Genomic DNA, 26,164 nt, shown 5'->3' with positions numbered 1-26,164 from the left:
AGTTCCTGCAGGCTCACGGTTCCTGAAGCGACTGTCGGACTGACCAGAAGTAGGAAGACTAGAGAGTCCAGCACTACACAGGGAAGAAACCAGCAGAAGCGGTAAACAACTAATAAAAGGTGCGCGTCTTAAAACCCAAGCAGGGTTCGACTTTCATGGCTATACGGCCCACTGTAGCTCTGTACAGCGAATTCGACCAGAGAAGGGGTCCTGGCTTGTAGTTTGGGTGAACTGGTTGGTCCCACCAGCTCAAGGGAAGAAGTTTCCTGGAGGAACTTCTCTGTCGTCAGATTTGGAGATTTGGACCTGCAGCAGGGCTTCACCGGGCAGTTCTGTCATTGTAGGGGTCCTCTTCTGCCAGTTCCTCGTTGGTTCTTTCGTTCCAGTAGCGGCTCTGTCTTTCCAGTCCCAGAGACCTGTTTTTTATGCAGTTTTCCCCCATTCATACAGCCTGGCTGTCAATCACACAGCAGGGTGGCTGGCCTGGCAAGGCCAGTCCCCTTAGCCAATCAGACAAGAGTGTGATTTGGGTAACCATGGGAACCCATGGCAGGGGTCTGAAGATCCTTCCCTCACATCCTGCCTACCTAGACTATTAGGCACCTTAAGGAGAGCTTCTGTGCAGAAGCCCGCGAAAAGACAGCGAACAAAGGAGTCATCTCCGGTTTGGCGCGCAGAGAAAAACACGAGAAAGACTTTAACAAAAAGAAATGGTGACTGAACCCAGCCGGAACCAAAATAAAATGTATTTGGTCAAGCAGGTTTATGTTCGAGGCTAACATAATAGCCTAAAACATTACCACGTTATATGAGATAATCGTGGTAGGAAAGTTAGGGTAGATACCACTGCCACCAGCCAAGTCTTAATGTTTAGCGAAACAATGCCCCAAGAGGTACAGACAAAAAGGGATAAGAGTTAACCCTTTCCAATACCCCATGTAAGATGGGGTGTACTGGGTCTGTGGTTTAAAGTGACTATATAAAGTTAATGGCAACTTTTTTTTTTTTATTATTTTTTTATTGTGTTTAGTTGAACAAGTCAACTTTACAATATTTTCGTTCTTAATATGCAATTCCATTTGAACATACAAGAGAAGAGAAAAGAAACATAAAACAATATAACAATTTCAAAACATCTGGATCAGGAAGAGAGACAGAAGATTGATATCATTGAGGATAATAGCATCACATACAGGAAATATAGTAAAAAGTAGGGATTAAAAAGGCTGGTCTGTTCAGCTCAATTCGTAAGCAGAGTCAAGAATATTTTCAATGGCATATAGGTGAACTGATTTTGTAAGTTCAAGTTCTGTCTCCCATATAGTTCTTTAACTCAGGGATGCTACTCAGAAAGCGAATAGTCCCAATTCTGAATGATACTAAAATCCCTGACATAATCATAAGCCATAATGTTTCTTTCGATACATCACTATGTTCTTTCAATGGGGGTTTTAAATATAACAGTCTCTTGTCCCATAGAGCAGTACATTCAGTTAGTATATGCTTTAAGGTTTCGACTTCTAAGGTACTCTTACAAAATCTACAGAGAATGACTTGTGGGGAGACGATTTTCCGTTTGATTTGTACCTCTAGTGTTGACCAAAGGTTCAATCTTATTCTCAGAAAATTAGATCTATGATTCCTTGAAGGGGACTTTATCAAATAAGATTCTGGAAGGCTATATTTTTTGTGTGTAAAAACCCTTTAATCAAAGTCCTTGTATTTTAAGCAAGTAAGTCTGTTTCTGGGCCAGTCCCATTGGAACAGCTTAGTTTTTACTCGGGTAGGGTTTTGTAACAATAATTCAATTGAAGCATCAGCATAGGAAATTGCATTAATAACCTCTTGTCGCCATTTTTTAGGGAAGGTATTGTCAGAATTAAGAAGATGATGTGCAAGAGTCCCCAATAACGTATTTGAGTTATATGCTACAAGGCATTTACGAAACAGGCTTATTAGTTGCAACAAATAGCGGCTATACAAGGATGTCAAGCCAAGTTCGTTGTGGATGAAGGCAATCGGTATACAATTTGGTAAACATAAACTACGTCTCCAAAACTTTGCCTCAAATTTTTCCCAAACCGTTTCTGACACAATCGGTAAAGTTTCTGCCCCATATAAGAGAATTAGAATAACTTTTTGTCTAAAGAATGTCAGAACTGGTATGATCGAAAACTTCCTGAATTTTGCATGGATTATCGTAGATTGCGAGATCATTGTATTCAGCTTAGATTTCCATCTAGTCATTTGTGCTTTACCCATGTCAACAGAGATCATTATACCCAGGTAAATATATTCATCAACTTTGTCAAGATGTTTATCATTTAGTGACCATTTGTAATCTTTACTTTTTGAAGATCTAGTAGAGTTGCACAGCATTACTTTAGTTTTTTCAAGATTGATTTTTAACATGTTATTGTCGACATACTCAGATAGTGCATTCAAAAGATTTTGTAGTCCACCTGGGGTCTTAGAAATTAGAATCAGGTCATCTGCGTACAGTAGGGCTGGTATTTTCCGTGATTCTAATTTTGGGGCATCAGATTCAATTGCTGCAAAGATTTTGTGCATGTCAGCTATAAAAAAAGTAAATAATGTGGCAGCTAGAGTACACCCTTGGCGTAATCCTCTATGGGTACTTATCTCATTTGACAGAAGCCCTTCTAGATTCAGCTTTGCACAAAGAGTTGTTTTATTGTGCAAGGCATAAATAAGGGCAATACTGTATGCTGGACAATTATCTCTTGCAAGTTTTTTAATGAGAAGTTTTCGCGAAACCGAATCAAATGCAGCTCTTAAGTCCACGAACACCATATAAAGTGGTTGTTTCTTGTCCGCATTATGGTTTATAATGGCTGTTAATGTGGTCAAATGTATTGATGTACCCAAGCCAGGAATAAACCCAGGCATGGGTCCCTTAGGGAAGACACGTTCAACCACTTGTTTAGATCTCTTAAAATAAAACGTGCAAAAATGTTCCCTGTGACATCTAAAAGGGCGATCGGTCTGTAATTTGCTGGATTAGACCTGTTGCCCTTTTTAAAGATTGGTATAATTACAGATCTGAGCCATGATGATGGAATGGTGTTGGTGGCAAGGACCTGCGAAAATATATTGTACAAAACTTTTGACCAAAGTAAAGGATGTTGTTTAAGAGTAAAGTTGCTCAGCCATCTGGGCCAGGAGCTCTGGAATTATTTGATCGATTAATGAAGTATAGAATGTCTTCTTCTAAAACTTGCAGTTGATTTGTGTCCAGACTTAGTTTTTGAACATCATATTCTTCCAATGGGGTATTCGCGTAGAGAGTTGTAAAGTACCTTGTCCAATCTGCTTCAAGAACTCCATTTATTTGAATTGGATATTGTGTAATTTTATTCGCTATATTCAAAAGAGCCCAAGTTTGAGCAGAGTTTTTAGATCTGATTGTGTATAGCATTGTTTCTCCATTTTGTTGGTAAAGCCAGATTTTATGGCCTTTTAACCAATTTCTGTATTTGTTCTTCAACAATCTGAGACTTTTGTATTTTTGAGGACTTGGTAATTGTAAGGCAATTTTTTTATCTTTACGTAGTTGTGTCTTACGTTGCTGAATTTGTTCGTCATAGCGGTCTCGCAAATTCGTATTTTTTTCTGTTATAACATTAGTATTTGTCTTGTAGTAGTGCATAGTTGTAATATATGTTTTGTCTTCCCAGTTGGAGTTCCTTTTTATTTCCACAAGTTCTTTATGGAAGCTCTCTAATTTTTTGGTATTCCAGCGGAATCTGATTTTACTGTTATTAATAGAGAGTTCGCCATTATAGCGCATAGTATGTGGTCTGCCAATGTTTTTGTTCAATTGGCAGCATGCTCCAAGTATTTCATGGTCGCTATACTTGGAGTGGATTACTTCAAATTGGGAGACTAAGTTGAAAGTTACTGGGTCAACCTAGATATAATCGATAGTAGATGAGTTTAGACCTCGTTTCCATGTACTCTGAGCCGGAATATCATTTTTTATTGAACCATATAACATTAAGAGGTCACGACTCTGCATTATCTCTTCCCATTTTTTACATGAGTTATTTTTTTTGTCTGCTGAAGATGTTATACAGTGGAGGTTCAAATCACCTATAATGATAATGTTTGTGATTTCCACAGCTAATTTGATGGTATTTAGAAGTTTTTCTAGCTCCAGAAAGAAGCTCTTATCGGACAGACCCATGGGATTTCGGTATATGTTTAGAAGCGCAATTATATGGCCTTGTATAGTTATTTTCACTAGTTGTAAAAAGGGGTTAGGTTGTGCCCATGGAAAAATTCTAAGCCCTCCTTCTAATTGGACTGCAACCATTAAGCCAGAGGTAGGTCTTCCTTTGGTACCCTTCATAGCAGGTGCTAAGATCATTTCATACCCGTTCCAAACTGGAACAGACGTGAACCATGTTTCTTGCAGTGCTATTATATTGTATGCCATTAAGAGCGTATTGTCTTCTAACAGGTGGGAATGACCACAAGTGTTCCAACTTACAATTACCAAGTCCACATCATTTTCTCTTAAGCTTAGTTATGAGTGGTAATCGCTGATGTTTGATGTGGGGTAACTTGCTTGAGGGAATCGGTCTGTAGCTTCATTTTGGGAACGTTTATTATTTGCATTATACAATTTCAGTTCTCGTGATCTTGTAAATGGAGTGTTTTGATTATCATGTCTTTTATTTTTACAGTTGTCAATAGGATCAATTGCCAAAATAAAACCATTTGCAAACAAGTCCATACGAGCTTGCCACAGTACATTCCGTACCACATTTGAACTTAACCACAGCCTCACAATAGACAAAGACACATCACTTATAAATTCAACCTGGGCAATATCGTTTGATGTGATATCACTCAAGGCAGGAATATCCTCAAAAATGGCCAGCACACTCGCTCGACACAAGTCATATGTGCCGAATGGTGCATCCCGGCATTTTAATATGAAGCGGTGGTTATCATTTTGATCGAGCATATGCCTAGACATACTGTTGGGAGCGATCACTTCATTTGGGTTTCCTGTCTTTTTGCATTCAGAGGTGTACTCCTAAGATTTTTTGTCTACAATTCCTCTTGTTCGTAAAGGGCTTCTATCATATCTAGTTTCAACGTTATTTGATAGGGTATCTTCCATTTTTTTTTATTAAACTTGAAATAATCATCCATCGCCTGGTATTTTTCTGATCTAATATTCACACTAGGATTTTCTTTCTCTTTGCAATTTCTCTCATCTCTAATAGCTGCTTGCTGAGGTAGGTTTGTTACCACTGAGTCCTGCGATGTTGCGTCTCGTGCCTGAAATATTTCTTCTTTATTTTTAGTATTTTCTAAGGTATTTAAAGGCAGTGTTTTGGGAAGCACAATCTGTTTGGTAACCAAAACCACGTCACGCTGACTTACAGCAGAATTTGCTTCTTTGAATTGTTTATATTCATCTAGCGTTCTGCGTATTTCAGCCTGGATGTCTTTCAGAATTTCGTTCGAAAAGCTAGACTTGTCTGTACATATTTCTAGGTTGTTTTCATTTCTCAATTGACATAATGGTAAATTATTTGTTTCTTCCGTTGTTTTAGTTGTCAATTGTACGGGTTGGCTCACAGTATCATTCTTTGTGTTAGAGAGAAGGGCATTCGTATCAGCATCAGAGGTACATTTCTCAACTGTTACATTTGATTTTGGTATATCTGCTGTCTGTGTCCGTGTATTTGTCTGTTCAGAAATTTCCAAGACAGGGGTTGCAATCATTGCAACTAGATCATTTAAGGGCTCGTAGGCAGGTGCAGGACAGCTTTTTTGCTTCAAAGTTTTACACTTGTTTTGTAAAGTCCTCCTTACAATAGATTTAGCGCTTTTTACCGAAGTCAGACGTTGAACAAACTGCTTGATATTTAAAGAGCCAAAGATGTGTTGAGTTTTTTGATTTTTGTTTTTTTTTAGAGCACTTGTACCAATGATCGGCTTATTCTCATCTTTATCATTTTTCTTTGCAAAATTGTCAAACAGGTTGTAGATTACGCCTGACTTCAGAGCAGGTGGTGGTGGTAAAACAGTATTTAGATTTGGCAAATTACCCTCCTCCTGAATCTTTATATCTTTATCACTAATCTCCTTTATGATTTTATCAAAGATTGGCAGAGGGCAATCGTTAGGGAATACAAGAGGTTTTGTTGATTTTTGAGTTGTCTTTATAATTTGAATTTTATGTCTCTCAGAGATCTCATCATTTGCTAAGGAGAGATTTTCGTTCGTAACATCCACAATCTGTTTCCCTTTCATTCTTTTGTCCCATTCACCCATCCATTTAGCAATTTTGTCAATTCTTAGATTGATGTATAACCTTTGTCTCTAATGATTCAAAAAGCTTAACTAGGGAGTTGATAGTATTGTTCATTGCATGTAATGTTATTTCAATTAACTGGTTTTGATTTCCTACTGTTTCAGGTTTTTTAACAGGAGATAGAGTATTATTACTACCTGTCTGCCTTTTCCTTGGCGTCGGATGTACATATGAAATTGGGCTCCCAGAAATGGAATCATTCGAGTGATTGAATAGGCTTGGTGACTGATATAAGGTTATTTCATCCTCCTTAGAAAAGGATGATGGTAATGGAGTTAACTTAGTATGAGATGGAACAAATGATTCATTAAGTTGGGGATTGCTTATATGTACACTTATCACAGAACTGTTATTTTCAGCCCCAGATTTGTTTTCCCCATTTTGGTCTATCTCGTTTGGGGGCGAACAGGGACTTTTTTGGGGATTCCGTGCATCCTCTTGAGTTGTTAAGTCCACCGTTGTGGGCATGATATTTCCGTCCACAGGTACAGCCAACATTTGTGTATCAGTGATAGTTATCTCAGGGGTCAATACAGATAAGGCGTGTTCTGGTACATTCAATGGAATCGTAGATATAGAGACATTTATCACAGAAGCATTTGTACTCATTATTGCATTTGTTGGAATGTCTACAGTAGAAGTTCCCTTTAAAGGAGAATCAGTAACAGCACATACAGGATAAAACTCACGAATGTCCGTAGTCGCAGGCTTTTTTCCGGCAATGTTCGGCGATTGATTGCTGATTTTCATTTTGTTCACGATGGTTGCAGGGGTTCGCATAAGTGAAGGTTTAAGTTGAAGAGATGTGCTTGAACATTTACGCCCAGGCGGCATGTCTGAATTTAAAGTATAAATCAGCCCTTTGGCAGACATAGCGTCCAATATGAAATTAGCAGAGTGTTACAAGAAGAGAAAAAGAAATCACAGAAAAAAGAAACGGGGAAAAATAAAATACTCAGTACCAGCTAAAAATAAGCTCAACTCTAAGCCGACGTGCCACACTGCTCAGCTTCTCAGCTTAACAGCGTAACAGCGACTTGAGAAGCGACTTGCTCGAAGCGCGCGCACAAAAGCGCGCGCTCTTCACTTTTGTAGGGCTTCTGGGAAAAAGGGGCAGGCAGTGCCTCAAAGACAGTGAAAATAGGTAAATATTTAGTATTTAGTCCTCTTGGGTATGACTTAGGTAAAGTCAAGATGTTTGATGAGTCTTTATACCGTCCAATTGATCCACATGTATTTTACACGTCCAAAAATAATCCAAATGTTCTTGAGCAGAGCGGTCGCAGCGTAACAGCGACTTGAGAAGCGACTTGCTCGAAGCGCGCCCGCAGAAGCGCGCGCTCGTCACTTTTGTAGGGCTTCTGGGAAAATTGGGCAGTGCCGTCCAATTGATCCACACGTCTTTTACACGTCCAAAACGAATCCAAATGTTCTTGAGCAGAGCGGTTGTAGCGTAACAGCGACTTGAGAAGCGACTTGCTCGAAGCGCGCGCTCGTCACTTTTGTAGAGCTTCTGGGAAAAAGGGGCGGGCAGTGCCGTCCAATTGATCCACACGTCTTTTACACGTCCAAAAATAATCCAAATGTTCTTGAGCAGAGAGGTCGCAGCGTAACAGCGACTTGAGAAGCGACTTGCTCGAAGCGACAGCGAACAAAGGAGTAATCCCCGGTTTTCTACGCAGAGAAAAACACGAGAAAGACTTTAACAAAAAGAAAAGGTGACTGAACCCAGCCGGAACCAAAATAAAATGTATTTGGTCAAGCAGGTTTATGTTCGAGGCTAATATAATAGCCTAAAACATTACCACGTTATATGAGATAATCGTGGTAGGAAAGTTAGGGTAGATACCACTGCCACCAGCCAAGTCTTAATGTTTAGCGAAACAATGCCCCAAGAGGTACAGACAAAAAGGGATAAGAGTTAACCCTTTCCAATACCCCATGTAAGATGGGGTGTACTGGGTCTGTGGTTTAAAGTGACTATATAAAGTTAATGGCAACTTTACCTGTTTCTGGGGGACAGTAGTCAGCCCCAGAAAAAGTGAGTCAGTGTGAAGCCTCAAAGACAACCCTGTGTCACTGCAGTGAAGGTGCTGTGTAACACACACAAAAAGTGGTGCACATAGAGTAGGTGAGGCTCCAGTGCCCAAGATCACACAGAAAGTAATAATACACATAGCAAAACACATGTAAGAGTGGGAAAAAAGGCTCACACTCTTACCAGGTGAAAAAATAAATCCTAGAAATCCAGCAAAGCTGCTGGGGGACTCTTTAGGTAAGGGAAATCAACCATTTATGAGAATTCTCCCTAACAATCACATACAGTTTGCCCTTGGCTTCTCGCTGCTTGAATTACAAAATAGCCGAAGACCAGCCAATTAATTCAATTTTCACACCACCATACGCTCTGGGATTGATATCAACTTCATTGAGAAATTCATGACCCATTTTTTTCCACTCGCTTTGTGGTAATAGAGTGTACTTGCCAATGGAGCCAATCATCATGAACATAGATGTGTTGTCAGCGTATATCAGGGCTTTGGGACTGTCTATTTCTTCTTCTTTTTTCATCCACTACCATGGATATGCATTCTTCCAGTTCTATTGTCATGAGCTGCAGGTGACGCTGTAGTCACAACTCTACAAAAACCGCATTCAACAAGGTGCCACGTAAACAGCTATGGCAAGTTTTAGCAAAGTAGAACATTCCAGGACAACTACTGACCATTATAAAATCATTATATACAGATATCAAGCGGAATTCCAATGGGGTATGGTGGGAGAGGTTTTTGTCCCTGTTTGAAGCTGCCAAGGGGGTAAGATAGGGATGCGTTCTTGCCCCCTGTTACTCTGCAACATAATAATTAACAACATACTCATTTAAGCTTGACTAATAAACTCCAAAACACCTGGTGATCTGTCCAAGCAGCATAACGCATGTAAATTGCTCATAAGTAGACAAAATGAGTCAGTGGCATTTTCCCATCATAAGCTATTTTACTGTACTGTACATTCTATTTCCACACCCATATTTGTTCATTTCCTTCTGAGCCGAGAAAAAAGAGGTTAAATAGTTATTTCCTTAAACGAGACCTTTTCACATTATGATAACCAAATTGAAGGCAGTAAAGTTAAGTATCAAAAAATAATAAAATGCCTCATCTCATTTTGTGTTTTGCATTGGGCATTTAAAGCATAGGAAACGCATTAATAGGAAAATGTATTACTTCCCAGAGATGTTGTGTCATGTGAATTCATCCCACGCACCGCTACCACCCCAGGGCAGTTAATGACACAGCAAATTAAGATTGCTTTGTCCCACTTCTACAGACAATTGCCTTCTAATAAATCAATCTAATGTGACAAGGCAATGTGATAAGAAAGAATAACGCATGGGCACACAGCTACCTCAACAATCCTGCACTTGCAAAATATGAAAATAAGCACCAAGGGTGCAGATGCTGTCATGACCTGTGACATGGGCCACCAGTTCATGTGTGCCATGTGTATGACAAGGAAGGAACATAGCCAAGGCATTTGGCAAAACTAAAAAGCAGTTATTGGGTTAACACGTATGTTGCACATGAAGAGTGATTGGTAAATGTGGTGGTTCATTCAGTTCCAGGGAAATGTATTGAAACTAGATTTTGAATATTCCAACCTCACGCTTTGGCTAATGATGCAATTTTACAGGTAGGGTTGTACACAATGTTGTCCCTCCAAAATCAATATGTGAACCCGGAAGTAGTTTCAAGTTAGTTCTCCCATACCTGCCAATAAGAGCAGCACATGTCCTTTTTGCCAGAGCTGTAGTGGGGGCCATTCCACCATAACTGAGCTGCATCTCCTCCACTTGGTTGCTTCCATCTTTGAAGCGCACCTGCATGCCAGCCGTGACGATAGCAATGTCATCCTCGCGGCGAGAAGCCTGCTTGAAGGCTGAGAAATACTCAAACTGCATAAAGAAAGCAACCACCAGCACAACATGTTTATAAATCATTCAATGATCCTTGCACCCCTTAGTAACATTATTAGGTGTCAGAGTCACCCTTATGCGAGTATTATTCTGTTATTGCCTACACTATGGGCACAATTTGACGATCACAATCCTGAACATTAAGATACACATTTTGCTACATGCCAACGGCCATAGGTTGCCTTTTATACATTCGGGTGGGTACCTTTGTACAGGGTTCTCCAAGTCATGTTCTGCAGATCAAATTCCACTCCATGTGTTCAGGATATCCGCTTAAAACAAAATGAATATAGTGATCATGAATGGAAGTTGTTTGTTTAGTTGGTGGTTATCCTGAAAACATGGTGTGGTGGAGGATTCTTGTCTTAGAGGTTTGCTAGTTATACACAATTCCAGACATTCTCCCCTTTGAGCTGCATATGTTTTTGTGATTAATACAGTACCATGTGGTTTTAACGACTTAACACAATGACAATTTAGAATCAGGTTCCTTTGAAAAAGATCGAAATGAAGGTATTTTCGTGATGATTTGTTGTCGTTTTTTTCTTGGCAACAATTTTTCGACAATTATTTTGTTTTTTTCTACGTTCCATTCAAAGGTAAGGAAAGGCTTGATGCTGCAAACACATGGACGCCCCCTCCACTTTCATTTGGTTCCAGCCAGTAGTGGAACTATGTACCCTGTGGCCTGCCCCCGTTCCCCACAAACCACATCGCCACCCCCCCACGCACAATACGAACCCCCAAACACATGCACCTGCTGTTTAAGGGAACGTTCAGTCCACTGCCCTGAAAGTACAAGTTTCAACTTCTTCCTACACTTTTATATTAAAGCGAAATGATTCCATTTTAAAATAAAAGTATAGGAACAGTAAAACTTAATTAAAACAAGTAGAGAAACACCGCCCACTTCGACCACTGGTTCCAGCCGGTACCCGTTTTTTCCATTCTTTTGAAGGCTTACCAAGAGGCAAATCCAATCTCACCCCTCTGTCAAATTCACGTTTTTCCTTTTTTAAACAAATGTTCGTTACATCCTTTCTCCACAGCGAACATTCCTCATTGTAGTCTTTTTCACATTGTTGTTTTCTTCCCAATGTTCTATTGGGACAGCTCTGATGATGTAAAATGTGGTTGTACGGGAGCCAGTTGGTATAGCCCACATCTGCGGACTGTACCAACTGCGGAAGCCCTTGGCAATCATGAACTGCCCCTGCTTCATTAAGATTGCTAGCTTGTGTTTTGTGCTTGAAAAGCCACATGCTTTAGGGTTATAAAAGCATCAGAGAATGTGCATGGGTGGGCTTCAGAATACAAATCCCCAAACACAACCTTTATTACTATGTGAAAAAATACAACAGAGTAAGAGGGAATGTGTAAAGAAATGGCACCAGGTCAGAGGGTCTTCCCAGTTATGTTGCTAAAAATGCCATGACATTGGAAGACACACTTTAAACCCCTAATTTGTAAAATGACTTCTTCCCATAACTTTTTCCCTTAACACTCTCTGATCACCTAAGATCGCCATGAGGAACACCTTTGAGAATTCATACACGCTATAAAATGTATTCCTTGTGACAAAACCGGGAACTGGGTCACAAACAATGTTTTTACTCGCTTGGACTATTGTTGTACCTACAACAGAGACACAGTGTCATCTCATCCTTTCTAAGACATTTGTGATGCACAGAGGAACTGCTAATTCCCTATCACATTAAATATTATTGCATATTTCACCCAAATCAAGACCAGGTGATGTAAAATAGCTCACCTTCCTGGTGCGTGGAATTTCGACGGAAAGCAATATTTCTTGGGGCTTTATTGCAGTCTTTCTGTAACCAGTAAAAAAGTGTTCATCCATCGGCACAGTCCTCTGACCCTCTACAGAACAAGAAAAGATTAAGTCCACCATCCTGACACAATCCAGCAAGGTCAAGTTCCACAGTAACTGTAATGCTGTAGAATGAGTCGCTGCCACTTTATTTAAATTCAGATTTTCTGTTTGTGATATCTCGCCACTGTCTATCTTAGATAAGATAAAGTTGCCAGGTGGCAAGAAAGGGTTCACAAGCTTTGAACATTTTTCAATTGGCAAGCAAATAACAAAACACATAGTGAAAATAGTTTGTGATCTAATGAAGCTTCATACATCTAGATGGCACTAATGTTTGGCCAATTTTCTCTCTGTGTTTTAAGACAACAGTCAAATAAGTATTTAATGAGATTAACACAATGACTATCTTTGACTTAGCAAACTAATTGGAATTCTTTTGAATGTATGGTTTTTGAACAACGCAATCCGTCTGAAGATATTATTGCCAGGTTGGCATCTGGGACTCTTGCGAGTAAGGCTTTACCCCTGTCCAGGTGGGAGATGACCAAGGCTTGGACAACTTTTCTGAATCTATGGACAGGGGTGACTTTGTGTAGAAGTGCAAGCTGGTAACATCCTGCCAGGGTCTTACTGACAAAGTGTGTTTTGAATGAAAGACCACAATCAATGTTAAAGCTTACTGGTCAAAATACATCATCAAACTCTAGAATAACCATATGCAATACTCTCTAAGAGGTTATCATTCCAAAATGCAGAGTCTGGTACACTTGTATTGTGCTCTTTCGAAATATCCCTATGAGGGAGGAGAAGGGGACCAATAACACCAATAAGGGCTCCAGCCTGCTCTTCACAAGGAACATTTTGGGAACATAAGACCAACTACAGATATTTATATTTAACAAACAGGTCTGTGATAAAAAAAAAAAAAGGTTGTATGCTTGGAATACACAAGCCCCTGTTTGCTTGGTTCTCATTTAATTTTTTAGAACAACCACCCTAGTATTGCATTGAATCATATATATTGATATGGGCAGCTTCAGGTGTTGGATGTAAGGCCGTTGGAGTCCAAAAGCCATCAAGAGATAAGGGTCTGTTTTGCCCTTGTAGAATTTTAGCTGGGTCTCGGTGTAACGGTGACTGACCACATCTTCAATTCCCAATGTACAAGCATATTAAGAGAATTCTATATAGATATATCGAATTGTGACTTGCTTGAACAAGCTTCACACTCATAGCATTGTCAATGGAGAGGAATGGACAGGCAGATTGGCTAAAACTTCTCCACCAGTGTGCCCAATACTGTTTGACTGAAATGTTCAATATTGAGTTATAAATATATTGGGTGAGTAAAAAAAAAAAAGATTTTAAATAAGGAGTTGATTACATGGAAGTGCTAAAAGGGAGCAACTGGGTTCAAACCTCTCCACCAGTGCTCTACTTTGCAAGGCATTTGTATTTGGATGTATTTCACTGGGCACTTTTGTCATCATTATTTGCTGTGCCCCCACGCTGTTTTTGCTAGTCCTCACACTACTGTACTGCCCAATCCCCACACAAATGCCATTAGGCTGGGGAAGGAGTGTAATCGGGGGCCTCAGCAGAGAAGTATGGTATGGATGGGCCACGAAAAGAGGCATGTAAGAGACTATATTAATCATTTGCTTTGCCTTGACTGTTGGATAATTTATTGTTCATGATGCTGAAACTTGTGGATGTGCAACTGTTAAAGGAGCTCCATCATAGTCACAATATTCAACTTTATAAGAGGAAATTCTGATGTTATATGTCTTTAGGCCCCTGCAGTAAATTACCAACTCACCTTTAAGGACCACAGCATAGCCAGTAAAGAAGGTTGACCTGCAAAGTGGGGCGCAGTGTGGAGGGCGGGGGTAAGAAGGTTTCGAATTTGCTAAATTTCTAATGGTAAACATCCTCCCCTTTCTCACCAAAAACCCATTTTGTCTATAAAGTGAGTCTTTCCTCGCATTTCTCTTCCTGTGATTTAATGCAGGAAACATAGCAAGTAGGTTCAGATGTCTGAACGTTTTCCCCGAAAACGTAGAATCTGTATTTTGATGGCTGCTTTGAAAACAGCCTCGCAGCTGATTAGAAGGGATTTAGACATCCACAGGTAGACATTTCAAATAATGTCATGCAGGGTCATTATAAGTTTGACAGTGCAGTAAAAGTGCCGGTAAATCTGGTACCAGAACTTCTACTGCACAGCCAAACTACAGTCCTATGGGACTCCATAGATTGGGGATTTAATGCCTGTAAAATGGCCTCTAGATAGCAGGTGGCAGAAATGGGAGGGGAGTTTGTTGGTATCCCACCGGAATTACCGGCGGGATACCGGCAAACATATAATGATCCCCATGTTGTTGATTTCATGACCGAATGCAATGAACATTGAAGATAGTACTGAATATGATATAATATTTTATTTATATCGCGCCCATACACAAGTTTTCAGAGGGCGCCGAACCAAGGGAGGAGTACAAGGGACAAAACAAAGATTTTAGTAGTCCCAGTTACATTGAGAATGTGCAAGTGCATGGGAGAGGGAAGTGGGAAAGTGCAAGGGGGACGGGATGAGTGGAAAGTGCTGAACAAGTGATCAAAACAATGGCAGATAGTGTGGCCAGCAGGTGGCAAGTGCAAGAATTAAGCGCAGTCAACGGGTGTCGGATAAGTGCAGGTAAGAGAGATACAATAGCAATTTTAATATATTTTTTTTTTTGTTAGGGTGTTTTCATGGCAGAAACCTTGCCTGAAATACAACAGTGTGCATAATATTGTCTGAGGGGCTGAAAATAAGGTCCAGGTTGCATAGCAAGAGGACTAGTCACAAAAAAATCTGGATGTATAAAACATTAGGGATAGTCATTGTATTAGCAGGGCCAGAGAACACAAATCTATGAACTCAGTTGACAAGACAACTAAAAGTAGAGTAGGGCTACATAGCAATGGGCAAGAGGTTTAGTCTGAGTATGGTGGGCAGTAACAGTGTGACAACGGTGTGCTAACCTGGGTTTCCCTTTAATGTCAACATAGTTAATATACAAGGGGTGATTATGTTGCTGCCTTCAGGTAGTTTCTCAGACATTTAAAGACAATTATCTATGACGAAAAGTGATTTGCAGAGGATCACAAAATTTGGCAAAGTGGGGAAACAGGAATTTGAAGCCAGATGTCCTTGACCTTGAACTAAACAATATTTTTAATATTGAAAGACCACAATAAAAGCAAAACAGATGCAAGCATTATCATAAAAAACACAACAATGAACAGAAACAATTAACATGCATTCCATTCTAAAAGCAGGACTTTTTCAATAAAAATAAACAAAATTCCTCTCACAAAGAGAAAGCAAAATACTTCGTTGCACTAGTGACATTAGTGTAGCAGGGACCCCTCAAAGCCCCTGCGGTGTGGGGGCTGCCACCAGCCCTTGTCCTGAGGGTGGCCCTCTAAGGCTTAATTGCTTTCTCAAGTCACTTTGACTTTAGTAAGGAATAATGCCCGTCTGAAATAATGTCTTTCTTTCTGGAAAGGAATTGTTTCTTTTTAAATCAGAACAGAAATATTTTTTTTCTGAAGTCAAAGTAACTTCAGAAGAAATGTACGTGAGATGGAGGCCCCCGGCTCTACTGCTCTGCGCATCACAGGAACAGTTCTTGTCTGCATGGAGCACAGGAGCCAGAGGGCTGCCTGGAGAGGAATCCATCAGGAGCAACGGATTCATCAAAAAAAAGAAAAACATGTATTTTTGTAGATGTGTGTGCATGAGTGGCTGTGATGGTGTTGCATGTTCATGATGTATGTTTCTATGTATGTATGCATGAGTGCATGCATGCAAGGGTGTGTATATATATTATGTAGTGTGTGTGTGTGCTTAATGGGTGAGCATGTGATGTATGGGTGAACGGGAGCACATGTGAATGAGCGAGTGAATGGTGTTGAGTGAATGGTGTGCGAATGTGTGTATGCTTGTGTTTATTGCTCAGCTGAGGAGCTGGTTTTGGGACTTGGGGGTTGGTTGGGGGTGGAGGACAGGGGACAGGTGGGAGGGAGAGGGGATGGCTGGAGAAGGGGTGGCGGGGAGTGGGTGCCCTAAAACAAAACTTTTAATGGGTATCTATGGATAAAGCAAGCATGATATGTATTATTGGTGGAAAGACTGGTATTTTAGTGCAGCCAGTATAGTCATTTCATACTGTGGCATGACATTTTTTTTACTGGGCATCTTTCATAAAGCAGGTATGATACATTTTAATACCTGGCTAGACTTTTTCTTACTGTGGCATGGCATGTTTTCCTGGGCATTGATGATGAAGTAATAGTAAGCATTACAGAAAATACCCTTTGGTTGGTTCGGGCTCCCTTGCTACGCTCGGTCACTATGGCATATTTGTGGGAAACTTTTACAAGCTTGGGGCCTGGGCAAGGGGTATTGGAACATGGATTCTCTTTACATGTTTTACTGTCATTTCTCGGAAAAGGGAACTTGATGAATGTTATTTCATGGGGGAGGGCTTTAGGTGGGAGGGTCATAGCACAAGGGGGCAGGCGGACTAGGCATTTTTCATGTTATGGCATTTGCTTTTTTGTACTCATATAAGGGACAAGGCACAATGATGTGCATTCCTACATAGTGGGTGGAGGCATTTCTGCAGTCAAACAAGCAAATGTTTCTTTACTGGAGCATTGCATATTTTCCTGACACTGAGGGCAAAGACAACATGAAGAGTATTCTCATATGGTGGTGTAGGAGTTGGGCAAGCATTTGTGCACCCAGCAATAACGTATCTTTCCTATGGCAGGAGATTTTGACTGGCTTTAAGGGCAAAGCCACCAACAAGAGAACGTTTGTACATGGTGATACGAGCATGTACTGGCAGAGCCAGCATTACCATGTTTACGTATGTTATTATTACTGTGCATAATATTACTGGTTAGGCACAGAGTTGGCAGGTACATTTGGGTGCCCAGAGCCAGGCACAGCCCCCCTTGTTTCTGCACTAAGTGAACGATCTAAGGTTTCTATGTTTTGTGTTTGTAACATTTGGTTAATTACAAACCTTTTTTGCAGTTAAAAAGAAAAACATTCCATCACGCTTCAATCCACATATTAAAACATAATGACATCACAACACATGACATTTTTTCCCCACTACTGATACATCTCTCATGCCTCAAATTCATCTCTCAATTACTTAATCATCTTTGCTTAAAATGACATATAATATCCGTACCGTAGACAACACTAAGGAGATATTTTTGCCACTCAGTAGGAGCAGTCACCATTCCTCTGAGAATAAGGTATTTGTTGAATCCAAGAAGGATTTAAAGTACATCAACCTCAAAATAGTCCAGGCTGTGCAAAAGAGCAGTGTATGTTTAAAGGTTTCAATTTCTCCTAGCTCTTAACAATAGTCACATTCAGCCTTTATTGGTCTCGACTTCAGTCTAACAGACAGAACTTCTTTTGTAGGCATTAGGTTTAAGCCTATCCTCATGAACTGAGCTCTAAAATAACCATTAGGAAATTTGCTCAAGTATCTTAGGAGGGTACTGAAAGCCCTGGGTTCGTTTCTCAAGTGGTAGAACAATTACATTGGTTTGCTTCCTCTGAAGTAAGGATCCAGTCAGATCTCCCTAAATTGCCTTTTACCCTATCCGGGTTTCTTCTGAGTTCCTCTTCCGAGACGCAAACACTATCAAGCAGTGCCTTGCATTTTGTCACCCATTGTTGAGAAGTTCTACCCTGGTCCCTGTCTATTTCATTTTTCAAGATACCAAAGATCGGGAATGCATCATCCAAGATACATTTCCAGTATAAGCCCAGTGAAGCTCACTCGTCCAGTGCCTTCAAGGATATCAGTCCCAGTTCTCTCCTAATAGTTTGAATGGGGGTCACCCTTGGAAGGTTCAGAACCCTCTTCCAAAATAGGCCTTCCACCACTGCCCACAAGGAGTCAGGAATATGGAATAAGGCCTCTGTCACATAAATTAAGGTAGCCGTAACCTTAAGTTTATAAAATTCAACAATCGGGATCATCGAGAAGCAGCAGTATTTCCTACTTATAAGCCTTGCTTGATCTGCTAACATCTTTGCCTTTACCCTTAGTATCTTTTCTGTGTTGGCTTCTATATGGCTAGTATTAATCAAGACACCTAAGTATTTGAACTCTGCCGATTGCTCAATATGAGATTAGCCCAGCCACCACTTTGGGCCAACTCTCTTCCTGCGCTGAGGCTTTTCCAAGGCCAAAATGTTAGTCTTTCATCTGTTTATTTGCAACTCGTTTGTCTCCACATAATCCTCTAGTTGCTTTAACGATCTTTGCAGACCGATCGCTGTCTGATCTATCAAGACAAGGTCGTCTACATATAGCAGTTAACTAATTTTACTGTTACCTACTCTTGGTGGAACGTTTTTGGCCTTGGCTAAATTGTTGCCGATGTCTGACACAAAGAGGTTGAACAAAGCGGGTGCTGAGTGGCAACCCTGCTTAAGGCCTCTGGCTGATGGAATTTCCTCTGAGAGATGGCCTTCTCTGTTTAATCGGACCCTCATTGAAGTCCTCGAGAGGAGAGCCAATAACTGCTCCAACAGGGCAGTTCCAGTTCGTGAGTGCTATCAAACGCTGCAGCTAGGTCGACAAATACGATGTACGATTTTGCTTTGCGTTCCAGTGCACATCCCTTTAAAATGGAGACCACCACAATATTTGGCCTTGTGGCAACACCTCGGACAAAGCCTGTTTGATATCTATCGGTGTGATCCTCTGACATTGACCACCCATTCAGTCGAGTAAGCAACAGGGACCTGAAGATCTTACCAATAACATCAAGAAGGGCAATAGGGCAATCGTTTTTTAGGTTGTCCCTGTTGCTGCCCTTGAAAATCGGGATCACTATGGCCTTCCTCCATGAGTCTGGAGTGGTTCTCAATTTATATCTGTTTGAACAGGATACTCAGGAAGGATGACCAGGCATCCGGGTCTTGTTTGAGGATAGCATTAGTTAGGCCATCCAGGCCAGGTGCCCTTGAAGTACTAGCCCTAAATATTTTAGACCTAATCTCCTCAGGGTCAGCAGACTAGCCACTTTCCTAAGGGCGTGGGATCCTAGCTCACTCCATCAACTCCTCTGGCCTCCTTTTTCTTGTATTTTCTTGTATTCCGGGCACACTCTTCTCAGCCATGGTGGTTGGCGGTGCCGTTGGGCATGTGTTTAGGCATCTGCCAATGCCCACTACCCGCCTCACTATGGCACTTTGCAGGTTACCCCCTTCAGCCATCACCACTCGCCGAAGGGGTTTGACCTGCAACCTGGCAACTTGTGACTGCTGACTGGCGAGTGACTGGACTGGACAGCCGGACTCCCACACCGGAACTCTGCACCCCAGTGGCCTTTTGTACGTTTCTTAAAGGGAAATTTCCAGAAGCACTCCAACACAGGTTTAGCCAGCAAACACACTGATCCCAGTGCTCGCAGGTCTTTTTTGTGTTTGACTGGACTCACCTGCGTACTACATTGCCGGTGCTGCGCGTCCCCAGTGGGCTTTTGTAAGTTTCTTAAAGGCAAATCTCCAGGAGCACTCCAACACAGTTTTGTCCGCAAACACACTGATCCCAGTGCTTGCAGGTCTTCTATGCACCGGACTGGACTCACCTGCCAGACTCCTATGTCGGCGCTCCACGCCCCCGGTGGGCTTTTGTAAGTTTCTTGAAGGGAAATTTCCAGCAGCACTCCAACACAGTTTTAGTCATCAAACACACATCCCAGTGCTCACAGGTCCTTTAATGCGAGTGACTGGACTCGCTTGCCAGATTCCCGCACCGGCGCTCCACACTCCCATTGGGCTTTTGTAAGTTTCCTATTGTGAAATCTCCAGCAGCACTCCAGTACAGTCTTAGTCAGCAAATACCTAGGTTTCATTAAAACATTTATTTTTTTCTTTCACCTAGTGTAGTGCATGGCGTTCCCCTACAGTAGCATGATCAACATGCATATTACCCATTCATGGTGGTCCAGGCAAGCCCAGAGTGTGACGCAGCCCGTGCTTTGTTGCTGAGCTTGAGGTTTGGGGGATTTCCCTCAGCATGGTTCACAGGGTGGCCACCCAAATTTTGAATCATAAACAAGAACTTCTTAATCTTTTAAGGATAGGACAAAAAAATAGGAAGTGGTACAAGTCATCCACTGTATAGGCATCAGACACACAACTCAAGATGTTGTCAATCTTGGGATTTAGCACTTATACATTCATGACAAAGGGTCTTCATATCTACTGAAGTCAGCAGGGATAATTTTAGAAATGAATCAATAAAACCCAGCGTAGCAAATTCTTGTCTCAAATATTACAGCCAGGGACTGCAATGACCAACATCACAGAGACAACCAGATCATGAATAATCCAGTGATTCAGGTGTTGGTGACTACTATTTCAGAGTCTTGCCTAAAATGTCAACGGTTTAAGAAATCTGTGACAAATGCTATGCCATCATCCAGTTGCAATAGATACTAAGTGCACCTTTCGACACCCCAAATAAAAATTGCAGGATATACTTTTCCTTGTGTTGAATTTTGACAAATTAAGTATATTCCCAAAACTCTGTGCCATAGCCACACTGAGACAGATTTGTCTAGGTCAGAGGTGCCCAAATTATTTTGCAAGTGGACCGAATGTACCTTACATGCTGCCTATAGTGGACCGAAAAGTAAAGGCGGGGGGGTGGGAGTGGTGGTCAGGCATGCGGGCATGGCAGGAGTCTTTTTATAGCCCCAAAATTAAGTTAGCACCTTGAAATATAATAGCTATTTTGAAGTGTACGTATTTCTATATCTCATGTCCCTTGGAACACCAACAAACTGCATTTCCCCCACCAAACAGCATGGCCCTGGTCTACTTCTATCCCCCACACCAATGGCATAGCCCAGGTCCTCCTTTCACCTCCACCCCCACCAAACAGCATAACACTGCTAACACCCTGTTCCCCCACCAAACAGCATAGTCCTCTACCCCTATTCCCCCCACCAAACAGCATAGACATTGTCTTCCCCGTTCCCCCATATCAACAACCTGGCCACCCCACCCCACCAAACGGCATGTCCCATGCCCCCAACCCCAACCAAACAGCATGGCCCTAGTCCCCCCTCAATCTCCTCCAACAGCATAGCCCTGGTCCCTCCCTACCCCCCCCACTAATGGCATGGCCCTGATCCCCCTCACTCCCACCAAATAACATGGACTTGGTCCACCTCTATTCTGGCCCCCCTACCAATGGCATAGCCCAGGTCCCTTTAACCCCACCCCACCAAACAGCATAGCACTCATACCCTCATATCACTCCACCAAAGAGCATAGCCCCAGACCTCCTATTCCCCCTACCAAACGGCATAGCCCTGGTCTCCCCTATTCCCCCATCAACAACATGGTCCTTGCCACACCACCCCCACCAAATTACATGTCCAATGCCCCCAGAATCCACCAAACAGCATGACCCTGGTCACCCCTCAATTCCCTCCAACAGCTTAGCTCTGGCCCCTCCCTATCCACCTCACCAATGACATGGCCCTGGTCCCTCTCACCTCTACCAAACAGCATGGCCCTGGTCCACTTCTATTCCCCTCACCCCCACCAATGGCATGGGTGAGGTCCCCCTATCTCCTCCCACCAACAACATAGCCCTGATCCTCCTATGCCCCCCACCAAACATAGCCCTGGTCTTCCCCTATTCCCCAAGCAACAACATGGCCCTGGTCCCACTCCCATCACCAGCAAGTGGCAAGTGGCAAGTCCCATGTCCCTCACCCCCACCAAAAAGCATGGCCATGGTCCCCTCTCAATCCCCTCCAACAGCATAGCCCTGGTATCTTCCTACCCTCCACCAATGATATGGCCCTGGTCTCCCACAACCCCACCAAACAGCATGGCCCTAGTCCTCCTCTATTCCCCCGCCCCCACCATGTCCCAGGTACCCCTAGTCCCTCCACCCCACCAAACAGCCTTGCAGTGGTACCCCTTTCCCCCTCCCTCCAAACAGCATAGTCCTTATCCTCCCTATTCCCCCCAAGCAAGCGATATGGCCCATGACCCCACCCCAAACCAAACAATATGCCCCATGACCCCAAACCCCCAAAAAAACACTATGCCCCATGACCCCCACCTCCAACCAAACACCATCCCCATGTCCCTCACCACCCAACAAAATGCTATGTCCCATGACCGCCACCCCCAATCAAACACTATGCCCCTTGACCCCCACCCCCAACCAAACACTATGCCTCATGACCACCACCCCATACCAAACACTATGTCCCATGACTCCCACCCCTCAACCAAACACTATGCCACATGACCCCCACCCCCAACCAAACACCATCCCCATGACCCCACCCCAACCAAAAGCTATTCCCATGACCCCCATCCCTCAATCAAACGCATCCCCATGAACCCCCCACCCAAACAAAGTGACATGCCCCATGACCCCCACCGCAACTAAACACCATCCCCATGACCCTACCCCAACCAAAAGCTATGCCCATGAACCCCAACATCCCTCAAGCAAACACATCCCCATGAACCCCTAACAAAACGACAAGCCCCATTCCCGCCACCCCAACTAAACACCATCCCCATGACCCCCACCCCAACAAAACAACATCCCCAGGCCCCCCCAACCAAACGCCATCCCCGACCTGACCCACCCAAGATGTATTTATCTGGGTGAGCAGGTGGGCGGGCATGCGAGCAGGAAGTCAGGCGACGGCAAGCTCACAGGTAGGTAGAAAGGCAAGCAGGCTGGCTGGCTGGCCTACTGGTGAGTTTAGACCTTTTCCCAACTTGTACTGCAGCTGGCGTGGCTAGGCTGAAATGTCTTCTGGCAACAATCCTGATTAGCCACATCAACAGCAGTGCTGGCCATCTATTGGTGCAGAAAATGCACTACATGGCTTGTAAGTGCTAGGTAGTGAATGCACTGAACCAATAGAAGGTCAGTATTTTTCCTGGCCCAGCAAACAAAGGCTTTAATAATGGAGGGCGGCTGATGTTGCTAGCGGTCACCATCCATTACGAAAGTCTTTAACCTTGGTGGGCTGGAGAAAGCAGTATTTGCCAAGCTGCACTTGGCCCGCGAGCCGTATGTTGTGCACCCGTGTTCTGGGTAGATTGGTAAAAATGGATCAAGGGTACTCCCTCCCAAACTCTTGCTGAACCACAAGATCCATGTGTGCTTGTTTCACAATCTCTAATTTCCCAAGCAGACCACATCTCTTGCCATCCTATCTTTGGTTTCACACGAACATACACATATTTCTGCATTGTTTCTTTAATGAGCAGAACCAACTGTTTGTGTTTTATACAGCAGATTTGCAAAGAACCAAGCTATATTCTAAATGAATCTAAAGATATGAAAAAAATAGTAATCGAAACATATTGGCTGAAACACATACGAGTTATTCTTCTGTTTTCTATACAGCTCTTCCTAAAATAAGCTTAGCGTTGTAATGAACATATATCAATATTACCTAAATAATGGTACTCATTCAATTTATGAGCAGTGTAAGGAAACATGTGATAGACTGCAGAGTGAGTACAAATACAAGCAGCAAAACCTAACTCACTAAGTTATCAGCATCCCTTTTTACATACTGTATAAAAAGTGGGTCGTGTCTGAAATCAGTGAAAGTACACAGGAATTAAAGTGTTGCATGTAAAACATAAAAATGCACACTTACGCAAATTACAATCACAGATCACGAACTATCTCTCTCTCTCACACACACACACACACACACACACACACACACACACACACACACACACTCGAGCACACACACACACAAATAAATACTGTTCCCTACACAATAATAATTCCAGAGATGCTGTGGCAAGTGTGTGGCAGAAAATGTTAATTATGCTTAAGCCAAGCATATTTCGTTGGTGACTCCCATGGAACAAGCCCATGTTATTTTGGTACCACACACCCTCATACTGTAAAAACCAAGTTATTTAAATTAAGCCAATCTTGTTTTTTCACTGAGTGACAAATCGTTGTATGGCAACTAAGTACATATGCAGTAGATCAGGAGTTGCAAGGCCAGTGCTAGGGATGACAAGGGGACAGCCCGGCATAGCTGTTGCTCCTAAATGACATCAGTGGGACAAGACATTGGCCCTATAATGAGTCCGGCGGTAGCGCTGCCGCCAGACTCGTGATGGTTTACCACCGCCTGACTTGCCGGAATCGTCTGGTAAGTCACGCGGCGATATTCGTAAATCCCCATTCCCAATGGGTATCACTGAAACACCGGCACCGTTATTTAATGGTGCCGGTGTTTCAGTCAAGTCTGCGGCCGGGTGGCGTTACGCCCGCCAGGTTAGACCTGGCTGGGGGGACGGCACACAGAGGCAGACTTGTACTTTGTCAGTCCAGAATCAGTGGTGGCGGCAGGCTTACCGCCACTGTTGTTTACGGACCGGCAAAGTCGTTCTGAGGGGCCACTGACATTGAATTGTATCAGTCTCCTGGTGCCAATACACCAATACATCTGGTTTTCATTTGATATCATTTTGCTTGAAGTTCCGCATTTCATGGTTCCTATGAAGTGTGACAGTCGTCTTTGGGACTGCTCTCCAGTGCTGCACAAAAACATTATAGCCTAAATCCTTAGAGCATTTAATCCTTAGAAGCTAAAGCATGTCTTACCTTTTGAAATGACTGCCAGCTTGCTCCTGCTTGCCATGAACACCGGATTCAGGTCCGATATTGGACTTGCAGTCATTATGTTTCCTCCAATTGCCTAAAACAAAAAAGGTTGAGGGGAATGACGCACATTGCCAGTTATCTACACAAAGTCTAACAACAGCATTATTGTTGTCTTGCATGAAATTAAACATTAAAAAAGGAATTCACACATGTGAGAATATTGCCTTTTCTGATTAGTGCAGAATAAGTCTCATAGGGCACAATTATAAGAAACTGGAATGTTGTGATAGAGAAATAGGCATTTATCCGAGTAATTCACTCAGGGTGACCGCCAACAAGTTTACATGTGCTTAATGCTTGTCATATCTCCGCCATTTGTAAGAATATCTACCAGATGGGTCCACACTGAGCAAACTGATGCATCAAAGTTAGCAGAGGTGTGAACATGGCGGGTGCTGAAAAAATGGATCATCCGCTTTCTACCTTATTCTCAAGGATCCCACTGATATTTGTCTCCCTGCTTTCTTTTTGCAAGACTTTAAAGACTTTTTGGCTAGTTGCACTGTTGTGTTCTACTTCACATCTACACACCTATGTTGTTTAGTCTGGCCAGTTTGAGTGGTAATAAAACTATCAAATGAAATCAAAGTGTGCTTCGACTGATGTTCCGGTCATTTGGTGGCCTCTCCCATTAGGCTACAAGTTGATTAGGGCTGCTCAGGTTTTACAGGTATTTGTGTTGCAGCTCTGGGCTCTTTTGCAAACTCCAGAGCGTCTCCCAGAGGTGAGGTAGACCATGAGGGTCTTACGGTGTCCAGGAAGGCTCTTGCTCACCCACTGTAGCATGGTCCTGAGCATAAATCCATCAAACCTCGTCTTACTCCACTTCTCGCTGAGTCAGTGCTCACTAGTGCCTATCGGCCTGTTGCTAGACCTTGTTGCTTGCCCTGGAGATGGCTGTTGATTACCCCCCTTGACATCCATCCACGTGTTTGTTCCTCCTGCCACTTTTAACAAACAACACATAGATTTGTTTTGCCATGCTTGCTGGCTGTCACTCTATGCATTACTCAATCCTGCAATCTTAACTCCGACTTCTTTTGATGGTAAAATAGCACTAACGGATTTACTCCCACTTAAATGGCAGTTTCACTTACTGGCGGATTTCAGTTTCAGAGGTAAAGCGGAAAATTACATTGAGCATATAGCTGAAGGTAAATACTCCACTTTACCTCTAAAAGTGGACATATTTACCATCAGCGTAATTACTGGTGCAG

At 42.5% G+C, this 26,164-nt stretch overlaps 1 protein-coding gene across 2 annotated transcripts in view; it reads right to left on the bottom strand.

The window, feature by feature from the left end:
• Window positions 1–26,164, bottom strand: part of LOC138468214 (xanthine dehydrogenase/oxidase-like) — a 1,072,878-nt gene that overhangs the window by 449,857 nt on the left and 596,857 nt on the right. For both annotated transcript variants that reach the window (XM_069608673.1, XM_069608674.1), the window contains exons 12-14: window positions 24,888–24,981; window positions 12,103–12,212; window positions 10,126–10,310 (exon numbers count right to left, since the gene is read on the bottom strand). In XM_069608673.1, the coding sequence (XP_069464774.1) occupies window positions 10,126–10,310; window positions 12,103–12,212; window positions 24,888–24,981 (389 nt within the window). The remainder of the gene's footprint in view (window positions 1–10,125; window positions 10,311–12,102; window positions 12,213–24,887; window positions 24,982–26,164) is intronic.

The sequence above is a fragment of the Ambystoma mexicanum genome, chromosome 4q (genome assembly GCF_040938575.1).
Source record: "Ambystoma mexicanum isolate Mex_15411 chromosome 4q, UKY_AmexF1_1, whole genome shotgun sequence".
Lineage (NCBI taxonomy): Eukaryota > Metazoa > Chordata > Amphibia > Caudata > Ambystomatidae > Ambystoma > Ambystoma mexicanum.
This window is presented reverse-complemented; position numbering and strand designations above follow the sequence as displayed.